The sequence below is a fragment of the Squalius cephalus genome (assembly GCF_949319135.1).
Source record: "Squalius cephalus genome assembly, chromosome: 7".
NCBI classification, from domain to species: domain Eukaryota; kingdom Metazoa; phylum Chordata; class Actinopteri; order Cypriniformes; family Leuciscidae; genus Squalius; species Squalius cephalus.
Genome location: NC_137128.1, coordinates 37,127,929 through 37,139,083, shown reverse-complemented (window position 1 = coordinate 37,139,083; position 11,155 = coordinate 37,127,929). Strand labels below are relative to the sequence as shown.

Below are 11,155 nucleotides of genomic sequence, written 5' to 3'. Positions count from 1 at the left end.
TATATTATGTTTGCTAGACCACTGTTAATCAAAAATGTGCTCATATCTTTAAAAAAAAAAGGTATTTGCACATGCTCTCATTGCAAGGGGTTAAAATCATAAGACAGTAAAAGGTTAAAATGCGGTCTGGGGTGGTGCAGCCTTGTGCACCCCCATTTTTTGACAGAGGAATCGTGAACCGGAAGTTAACGCTTATCTGCTTGTAACCAGCTGCGGTACAGACCAACTGCGCTTGGAGGAGATACTGCTTACAACGATACCGTGAATAACGGACAGTCCGTTCTACCCTTTCCGTCCAAGGACAAGGATATTTTGATCACACGGCGAAGATCTTATGTTGTGTCGGAGCCGTGTGCAGAGGGAGGCGATCGATTACCGTTTAATGTCGCTGATGGATTTAAACGGGATTATTAATCTAGCGCAGATAACCGGGCAGAATGCGCGTGTGTGATGCGGCCGAGCGCGCGCGCTGCTCCGCTGCAGTATCCGCGCAGAGGCGCGTGAGCCCCCGGCGGCCGGTCGACCGTCGATTCACTGTGTTGTTTTGGTAAATATGTGCCGAATCGAAAATGGTGCGGTAAACGAACAAAGAGCGCATTTATATATAGTCGTAATAAAACGTATCTATTTACAAGTAACGTTATCTGTTAAGGTGTTTTGTTGACATGAGCCAGGGCATAATGTCTGCGTCTCTGTCGCGCTCATAAACGGGTCGGAGAGCCGGTGTGGTCCGTTATCTGAAGCTCTTAGTATCGGGGACAGTATTTTCGCACAGAAAGGATCGGATTTGTCAACGATAAGCCGCGGCTGGTTTATCCGAGAGCCTGTAATGTTCGTGTGTCAGTGTGTGTCTGTGTACTAGACGCGCTGAGCTCACGCTGCCCGTCAGGATGGAATCCGGTGTTGTTGGGGAGGCCGGGGGAGGGGGCCTCGCACCCGTGAAACCGTTTCCGTACTTGTGTGAGGAATCTACTCAGGGTTTGAAATCTAAAAGCCTCCCCGTGCTCAGTGGTAGTCAGGACGCGGATCAGACTCTGCTCTCTGCCCCGCACAGCTCGCCCCGGTGCGGCTCCCCCGTCAGGACAGAGTGTCGTGAGCCGGCGGAGGGTCGCGGCGGCGCGGCGGCGCTCTTGAGGTTCCGCATGTTACGGGTGCCGGTGAGGCGCTATGTGGACGGGATCCTTTCAGACTCTCGCTGCTTCCTGTTCTGCATGTGTTACCTAACCTTTATTCAGTCTCTGATGGTGTCCGGCTATCTCAGCAGCGTCATCACCACCATAGGTATCAGAACTGATTCTCTTCTCTTCTCTTCTCTTCTCTTCTCTTCCATTGTCAGCTCTTTAAGGTCTCATGTTGTCTCATCTCATATTTCACCAATCTCCATCCATCCCCAATTTCTTAATTTCACCATCTCATCTTTTCCCAGTTTTCAGTATTTTCATTCAGGATTGGAGTTTAAGAATTTCAGACTGAATGAACTCTGTGTTTTTCAGAAAAGCGGTACAGTCTGCGGAGCTCGGAGTCAGGTCTGCTGGTCAGCTGTTTTGACATCGGTAGTCTCCTGGTTGTGGTTTTCATCAGCTACTTCGGTGGACGGAGTCAGAGGCCACGCTGGCTGGCCGTAGGGGGCGTGTTAATCGCAGTGGGTGCCGCCCTCTTCTCCCTACCTCACTTCATCTCTCCGCCCTATCAGCTGGAGGAGCTGAACAGCACAGTGGGGGGAGAGGGGCTCTGTGCCAGCGGTAATGGCAGTGGGCAGGAGAGACCCACACTGTCCAGGTGCCAGCGGGACCGGGAGGAGAGTGAGCACGCCCTGTACGTGGCGCTGTTCATCTGTGCTCAGATTCTCGTGGGAATGGGATCGACTCCCATATACACACTTGGACCAACTTACCTGGATGACAATGTGAAGAAGGAGAATGCTTCCCTGTACCTGGGTGAGTTTTGCTGGAGTGTAGTCTGTGTGTTGGTGGGTGGCAGGGTCAAGGGGCAAATTAACGCATAGGCTAACCTCGGCTGTAGCCTTGGGGCCCACGTGATCAGAGGGCCTCTGTTCACCGTTTTTTTGCAAATACTTTTTTGATTAATCTATTTCTACAGTACAAGTAGTTGCTTGTGTTACTGGACACTGTGGACAGAGGTTTTAAAATAACAGACAATTGACGAGCACAGGCGTTTGTAGGATAAATGTTACACATCACCCCTCCCTACGTCAGTTTCAGATGTAAACACATACTACGCTTGTCAAGAATAGGCACTGTTAATCTGACAATGCCCAACGTCGCTGTCAATCACTGCCTTATTTGCTGCCCATTGTTGCCAGAAAATTTGGCAATGCTGAACACAATTGGATCAGAGCCCTGTCAATGCTTTGGCAATGTTAAGCCGTGGCTTTGGCACCACAATCCAGATCTCTGCTCGTGGAATGTAAACACTCAGTAATATATTTTTAAATAAAGCCAGTGCCAAATAGAGTCAATGTTCTGATTACTTTCATGTGACTGATCAAGCTTATGTTGCTAGTATAAGTAACTAAATGCTTTCTCTGTGTCCAGATTTGACTGTAACAATAATGCAAAAATTGACACTTCAAATTAACTAAAAAAATCTAAACTTTGACAAAAAGTAGTCTTTAATATGTCTAAATATATATCCAATTGCAAAACCTAATTCAAGTAAATTATTATTATGTCTGAAAACAATGTTCTCAGCAACTAGGGAATACACAGCCATGTTTATATATGGGGCCCCTCTGTGCCACCCCATTTTAAAAATCCAGCAGAGATTGAATCACCTCATTCGAATAGCCATGTTTTATCACTAATATTTATGATCATTATTATTAGTGAGTGATACAACATTTGAACCATATTCATGTGTTTGTATTGTGTGTGCATGTGGGTTTTCTTGGGAAGTGGGGCCTCTAGAAATCCCTGACCCTTGGGGACTTTGTAGACCTTAATCTGCCCCTGGCTGGGTAAGTCTCTGTCAAATCAGTCAGGCAAAATGTTTTGCTTGGGGCAAATTCCTTCATGGGAACAGGGCACATATAGACCTACTTCCATGCCACTTTTCAGTATTCTCCTTGGTAGTCAACTATCATGAAAGTCCCTCCAAATATTGCACATTTTTGAACATGTTAGAGACTTGAACCAAAAATCTGACCGAAAACCCAATCATGGCTTGTTTTTTAAGATTAATGTTTTAAGATTTATTAGTACCCATGGTGTTTTTATGGGTAAACGAGCCAATTATGAAACTATCCGTACCCTGAAGAGACACTGAACTATTTGGATTTAAAGTAAACCAGTTTGTCTATGTATCTATATAGCTACTCATTTCTGTGAGGCCACCTATCCATATTCTTGAGATATCATTCTTTGCTTCGCAGATAAGATGTTTTGGCCTGGAAATAATGAATACCTCAGGTGACTTAAAAAATTGAATATGTTATCTGCAAGAAATTGTAAATTATTAAGATTTTTACTTGGCTTTCATTTTAATTTTTTCAATTATAATTTAAGTTTAAGTTTTTGCTTTTTGTTTTGTTAAATATTTCTATTTAGCTTAAAATGCAACATATTTTATTTAATTTTAGTCAGTAATTCAAAATTTTAGGAGTGACTTCTATATTCTCTACATGCACTGAAAAATAATTTAGGGGATTTACTTCAGGTATCACAGATACAGATACTCAGATATTTTCTCAGAATTATTTTTAAACAAAATCAACATTTGGGACTGACAATCTTCTATTTTTTGGCAAGTGTGCATGGTAACAGTCCATGCCAATATTCTCAAAATTGCATTTATACTAGTCGACCATATGAGTGTATAATGCATGTGTGAGTACAGGAACCCAAAGAGCAAAACAACTGCCTTATTTTAGCCTGTTGGTTAACAAGTTATTTTTTGCTCTGACTTGAATTCTGCCATGCAGAGTCTGTAACTGCTTCTCACTGATGTGAGAAGAAGCATGTGACGGCTAAAGAAAGTCCACTATTTTCTTTGTGTGTGTGTTTAGCTATCATGTATGTAATGGGAGCTCTCGGACCAGCCGCTGGGTACCTGCTGGGTGGGATTCTGATCGGATTCTATGTCGACCCTGGTACCGCTGTCAATATTGACCAGAGTGACCCACGGTTTGTAGGAAACTGGTGAGGAAAATCTCGTCTCTTGTTTGCTTTTTATCAATGAACATACAGTCAACTTAACAGTGTAACCATCTCTCTCTCTCAGGTGGAGTGGGTTTCTCCTGTGTGCTGTGGCAATGCTGTTGGTGATCTTTCCCATGTTCTCCTTCCCTAAAAAACTTCCGCCGCGCCACAAGAAAAGTAAAAGACGTGTAAAAAAGAGTGCAGGTGATGTGTCCAGCGATGATGATGAGATGATGAAGGAAAAGAGCCAGGCTGTCGCGTCCTCCATGGGTTTTGGCAAAAATTTCAAAGGTGAACCGTAATGTCAGATCTAAGGCAGATTCTGATCAGATCTAAAATTCCACATCTAACTCGCTAGTTTTCTAAACAGGGGTGCGTTACCTAAAGCCAAATATGGTCGCAAGTTCCGTCGTTACCAATAGAATTCAATGGAACTTGCGACCATGGTTGGCTAACGGTGCTTTTGGGAAACACACCCCAGATTTGTAGTGGTTTAAAAAAAAAAAACTCACAACACTCTTTTGGTCATCTTTGGAGAAAAATGTCACTCTAGATATTGACACAGCTAGGATTTCCACAGATTTGCTTTGTAGAGATGGCTAGCAAGTTGGACGTGGTAGTATTTTATTTTATTTTATTGAATACATGGGCAAGTATTTGTATGCATACTTATTTAAAACAATATTCCTTTAACTTGGTGGCCCTGAACTGTCTGTTTTTTATCTTAAATTTGTTATTTATTTATTTGTTATTCCCATTATTTTAGAATTATTTATACACTATTATAGTATTTACCGGTATTAATATTTTTTATTTTTTTCATCTAATTTTTGTATTTTATTTTATTTCAGCTTAAATTCGATTAACAAAAACTATTTCTAATAGTTTCAGTTTTAGTTAGCAACAACACTGATTATAAGTATGAGCACATTTTGGATGACATGTTTAAATTCAAATTATAAATCTGTCTGTCTCTGTCTCTTTATCTCTCTCCAGATTTGCCTAAAGCAGCAGTGCGTATATTAAGTAATGTGACGTTTTTGTTTGTGAGTTTGTCGTATACGGCGGAATGTGCCATCGTCACAGCCTTCATCACTTTCATTCCCAAATTCATTGAATCTCAATTTGGTGTTCCAGCATCTAATGCCAGTATATACACAGGTACAACACACATGCACAGACACAAATACGATCTGATCACAGAACTTACTGTGGGTATTTATTAATTGTGTGTTTGTGTGTGTCCAGGTCTGATCATTGTACCCAGTGCAGGTGTTGGTATAGTTTTAGGAGGGTACATAATTAAGAAGCTGAAACTGGGCGAAAGAGAAGCAGCCAAGCTGGCCATGATCTGCAGTGGAGTGTCTTTGCTCTGCTTTTCCACTCTCTTCATCGTCGGCTGTGAGAGCATCAACCTTGGTGGAATCAATATCCCTTACACCACTGGGTAATGGAGAAACCCCTGTAGACACGCACATAAATATCACCTGCAAACATGAGCTGCACTGAATGATGTTCGATCTGTGTTCTGCAGGCCCACGCTGACTCTGTCTCACCGAAACCTAACGGGAAGCTGTAACGTCAACTGTGGCTGCAGGATTCATGAGTACGCACCCGTCTGCGGCTCTGACGGCATCACCTACTTTAACCCATGTCTGGCGGGCTGCAGCAACATCGCCAACCACACCTCAGGAGTGAGTTGTTTCACATCTGTCTACTGACCCCGTTTCACAAACCGTGGATTAATATCAATGGAAATGTAGATTAAAAACGGTGAATCCAATGCACAACAAAACCAAAAAAAGGGCTGGGTTGAAAATATTGATTTCCCGATTTTAACCGTTTCTCATTTCGATTAGCTGATATTGATTCTTCAAGATCTTAAGAATTGATCTTTTTTAGTCTATGCTGTTTTTAGATGATGCTTGAAAAACTTCACTTAGCATTATTTGTAGTGCGCCTCCCATCCAGTGAATCACAATAAACTCTGTGCTTTTTTACTTTTGATATGAAACAGTCTCATCTGTCAAGATTTTTTTACGAAATTCAAACAATAAATAGCGTTTTGGCTGTCTTTAATGTGATGTGATGGATCACTGTAGCTGCCTCAGTTCAAGCAAAGCGGCAGTGTATAGCGCATGTGAACTTTTACTTAACCCGTTCTTTAATATTTAATGTAATGTATGTGAATAAATCATTCATGAAAGCAAGTTGTTATGAATGCCACTATTTAAATGTTTATATTTAAAAAATCTAATTTGAGTAGAAACATAATTATATAGTTAAAAAGTTATTATTTAGAACATTATTTGAATTGCCTTCCTATGCATATCTTTGATACAAATCAGTTGTTAATTTTAACCTTTAATATTATAGTAATATACCAGCTGACAGGGTTCCTTGTATAGTTAATAGCATTAGTTGAGAGATTTTTTTTTTCCTTGAGGAAACATAGACATATATACCTAATTTATATATCTCAAAATTAATCAATACTGAATCAAATTGAGTTGAATCGTAAGCTTGTGAAACAAAATTGCATCAAAGAAATTTGTGCCCAGCTAAATATGTTTGTTTTGCTATAATGATTGGCTGATGGTTGTATTATTATTTTTTATTATTTTTTTACTTTTAAAAATAATTTAATAAATTTTTGTTGTAAAAGAATCCTAATGTTACTAAATGTTGCGTAAGACAACATTTTTCATATTTGCCTTAGGATAAATAAAAATGGCTATGTAAAAATATAACTAGCAAGAAAAATTGTTGAGACATTGTCTATGTCAATATTGTTGACATATTTTGTGTGTGTTTTCTCCCGCTCAGATCAGAAACTATTCTGACTGCGCATGCGTTCAGAGCAGACAGGTGATCACGCCATCAGGAGGAAACCATGAGCTCCAGGTGGTGATCGTGAAGACGTACCTGAACGAGAATGGTTACGCACTGGCAGGAAAGTGTGAGCGCACCTGTGGAACACTCATCACCTTCCTCATCTTTCTCTTCATCGTCACTCTCATAACCGCCTGCGGTCAGCCGTCCGTCATCATCGTTACGCTCAGGTCTGCCTCTCTCCACGTCCTCGGATATCATTTCTCTTTTGCTCTTTGTTTCGCTCATCTCTCACTCTTATTTTCTGAGCAGGTCAGTGGATGAAGAGGACAGGCCGTTTGCTCTGGGAATGCAGTTCGTTCTTCTCAGGACTCTTGGTAGGATTGGATAGATTTTTACAGAACTCCCTCTTTTATTTCTGTGACTGTCAACTAGAGCTGGACAATATATCAGTATTAAAGTGCCCGTATTATGCCATTTTAAAGTTTCCTAATGTTGTTTTGGAGTCTCCTACAACAGGTTTACATGCATCAAAGGTCAAAAACTGTTTAATTTTCTCATAATATACATTTGCACATCACCACATTTTCAATGATTCTCAAACGACTTGTCAGATGAATCAATCTCTCTAAATCCCGCCTTTCCCCGAGCTACTCTGCTCTGATTGGCCAGATAGCTCAGTCTCTTGTGATTGGTCTACCTTGTACAGAGGCGTGTCGATAACAAAAACGTTCATTACCTTAACAACGTCAGCTCTGCTTGTCCTGAGGTTTCCTACACCGCAAACTAAACACAGTAATGAACAATGACGTTGATTTTACCATATCAATCCTAGCATATCAATCCTCCCACCTTCATCCAATAATGAAACACTGGAAGAACTAGTTATTCAACCCGAACCTCCATCGTAAGGACGACTAGAGCAGGACTCAGTGTTTCTCAGTGATACGCTACTCAGTTTGAGGTACATTATGAGATGTTGCAACTGTAATTCCTCACCATCAGCATTAACACCAAGTGCATGTCCGTCAACAAACCGATTATATTACTTGTACTATATTACTTGTAGTATTTTTCTGATTTATTGCAGTGAACATGTGGAAACTGTATCAATAACAGTGTATACATTAATCGAGCTCTAGCGTGAATGACTGATGTAACAAATGCTGGTAAAACAAATCTTGCTCCATGCTTAATCTTTCCTCAAAGTAGTGAGAACGACACACAATCTGCATTAATAGACACAGTTTTAGGTAATAGTGGCCCACAACTGATCAGCAGAAGTATTTCAGTAAGACAGTAATGTGAATTAACCAGTTAGCAGGAGACCTACACAATATCAAACTCAAAACTAAGTATTTTGAACACCATCTTTCAAGAGCAAGCGGTTTGCGCATCCTGCATTGAATTCCGAGATTTGAGAAGTCGTCAGTAAAATAAAGGGAAAACAGCAAAAGTTTAGGATTATACTGCTGTGATATTGTGGTAGAGATTAATTTTAACCACTGATTCTTCACATGCTCGTCCTTGGGCAGTAAAAAAAACTGGCTTTACCTTCACATTATAGAGCACAGCGTCTTCTCGACATGATGCTATCCAGTATCCACAGGAATCAGCTGTTGGTTTTAGATTTAAGTTTTCCCTGGTGTCTGTGCGCGCAATAATTGGGCGGGCAATATGCTAACGTTTCGTCTTGACGTCACAACGAAACGACTTATGACTCGTTTGAAAAATGATTCAGTTCATTGACTCAGAGTCGACTCTTACTTTTGGAAGACAATAACTTTATATACGGTGCACTTTCAGATTTAAAACTTTGCAGGATGTTTTCATTCACTTCGAGCTATGTTACACACTACATGAAAGGTCATTTTAAAAAATCCATAATAGGGGCCCTTTAATATATTAATATGCTTTTTATCTGACCAGAAGACCATAATCAGTAGACTCATTTTTGTGATCAATTAAAATAAGTTTCTGAAAGAGGTCTCTTATGCTCAACAAGGCTGCATTTATTTGATCAAATATATAGTAAAACAGTAATATTGTGAAATGTTACTGCAATTTTAATAGATTTAAAAATGTTATTTATTACTCATCATCATTACTCCAGTTTTCAGTGTCACACGATCCTTCAGAAACCATTGTAGTATTCTGATATGTTGCTCAAGAAACATTCTTATTATTATTATCAATGTTGAAAACAGTTTGCTTTATATTTTTGTGTAAACTATGATGTCTTATGTTTAATTAAATGTCCCTGCTGAAAAAAATATTAATTTCTTTCAAGAAATAAAAAATCTTACTGACCCCAAACCATTGAATTGTAGAATACTGCTAACTACCAATGCGTTTTAATGAATTGCTTGCTAATTAGTGAATATTACATTTTTTATATATTCCCTCTTTCTCTCCAGCCTATATCCCCACTCCTATCTATTTTGGAGCTGTGATTGACACCACCTGTATGCTGTGGCAGCAGGATTGTGGTTTCCATGGGTCCTGCTGGGAGTACGATGTCACTTCCCTCCGCTTTGTTTACTTTGGTCTGGCGGCGAGCTTGAAGTTCCTGGGCTTCCTGTTTATCTTCCTCACTTGGTATTCGCTGAAGCGGCGTGAGGAGCAGACGCTCACACACACACACTCGCACACGCTTTCCCCGCTGGACACGGTGAGCCACCTCATCTGCCATGCCGGAGGTCACAAAGGTCACGCACGCACACGCTCCTGTCCTGTCTTCCTGCCCAGGCCACCTGAACACTCCCATGCTGCCATGACAACTGGACACGCTCTTAGCCGTGGTAACAGTTGCCCAGGGAATGGCCTGAAAGCAATAACTCCACCCATACGGTCTCTTGAAAAAGTGGCAGTGTGAGTGTTGGAGCCATGCACACACACATACTTACACTTGCTCAATCACATGCATGCAAACATCATACAATTAAGAGGGCCGATTATTAATTAAATGAAAACACGCCACACCGCTTATAGCCATTGCTGGTGCCTTTAAAAAAAAACACACACAAATACACGTCAAACACACAATATTGCAATTAGTAATAAAACAATTTTGACACAATACCTCAGCAGGACAAATACCTCTGGTAATCATCACATACAAATACACACATTCAAACACATTTACTGTAGTTATCTCATCTAGTTACCTATAGTGTTAGTTGTGCTCATACTCTTCTGCTTCGCCTGTACAGTAGATAAATACATGTACTTGTTTACCTCGTTGATTCATCCAATCATGTTTCAACAGTGAAGGGAAAGAGACTGCAAATTTTACTATGCAAACTCCTCCCACAGCACTGACTCATCAGGTGTGCTCGACTTGAAGCAGACCGGTCGGTGTACGGCATCAAAGTACCGTGAGAGCGATCCGAAAGCATTTAGATACGTCTACTCTTAATCGCTCGTGCGGTGCTTCGATGCCATACATCAATCGGTCTGCGCAGAGCCGCTTCAAGTCGAACTCACCTCTTAGCCCCTCCCAATCTTTAAACTCCTCCCCTAAAACATCCTCCCTACCAACTATATTTGCCACGCACAGACTAAACTCCTCCCAAAGGATTGACTCTACACAAGCAGTGGCTCCTCCCAAACTTTAAACTCCGCCCACCGTATTTACTCCACTTTGTTCCATTTCTTTTTCAGATGTTCTGTTGTGTGTTGTACTAAATGTTTAGCTTTTTAGTACTACAATTACAGTGTGTGCAACGGTGCAGTGCACACATCTGTTAAGTCTTTCTGTGTCTTTTTTTCATAACCTTTGACTTTTGTGCATCATATCAGTATTAATAATGTTTTCTTCTGTTGCTGATTGTATGTCGGTGGTCAACGGTCATCTCGGTAAATAACACAACTCATTTATAGGAGATACGTCATCTCATGTTCAGACAAACATTATGTATACTCTTGAAAACATGCTCTCACCCCCTTGAAGATGGTGTTCTGTTTGCGCTGCAATTGAGCCAGTATTTGTGGTGTTGATGGTAACACGCGTGATGATTGTCATCTCTAGCTCTGAGCAGAAATCAGCTTAATTCCTGATCACTGCTGGACTTTGGTAGAAACAGAGCATGATAAACACTGAACTACTGCTGAGGAAAACGTATGTTTCATTTTCCTCTCCCTCTTTTCCCCCAACCCTTCCTATG

At 40.8% G+C, this 11,155-nt stretch overlaps 1 protein-coding gene across 1 annotated transcript; it reads left to right on the top strand.

Annotated features, from left to right (window-relative positions):
* Nucleotides 1-170: 170 nt before the first annotated feature.
* slco5a1a (solute carrier organic anion transporter family member 5A1a) lies at nt 171-11,035 on the top strand. The gene is made up of 10 exons (XM_079875339.1): nt 171-1,281; nt 1,494-1,937; nt 4,025-4,157; nt 4,240-4,448; nt 5,154-5,318; nt 5,406-5,604; nt 5,692-5,851; nt 6,984-7,219; nt 7,302-7,366; nt 9,407-11,035. The coding sequence occupies exons 1-10, from the start codon at nt 891-893 to the stop codon at nt 9,862-9,864; spliced, it is 2,460 nt and encodes an 819-aa protein (XP_079731465.1). The 5' UTR covers nt 171-890; the 3' UTR covers nt 9,865-11,035.
* Nucleotides 11,036-11,155: the final 120 nt, after the last annotated feature.

Excerpts from the sequence above, each read along its gene's own strand:
- slco5a1a (XM_079875339.1), top strand. The coding sequence starts at position 891 with ATGGAATCCGGTGTTGTTGGGGAGGCCGGGGGAGGGGGCCTCGCACCC. Across the intron at positions 5,605-5,691 it reads AATATCCCTTACACCACTGG|GCCCACGCTGACTCTGTCTC; the intron begins GTAATGGAGAAA and ends TGTGTTCTGCAG. Across the intron at positions 5,852-6,983 it reads TCGCCAACCACACCTCAGGA|ATCAGAAACTATTCTGACTG; the intron begins GTGAGTTGTTTC and ends TCTCCCGCTCAG.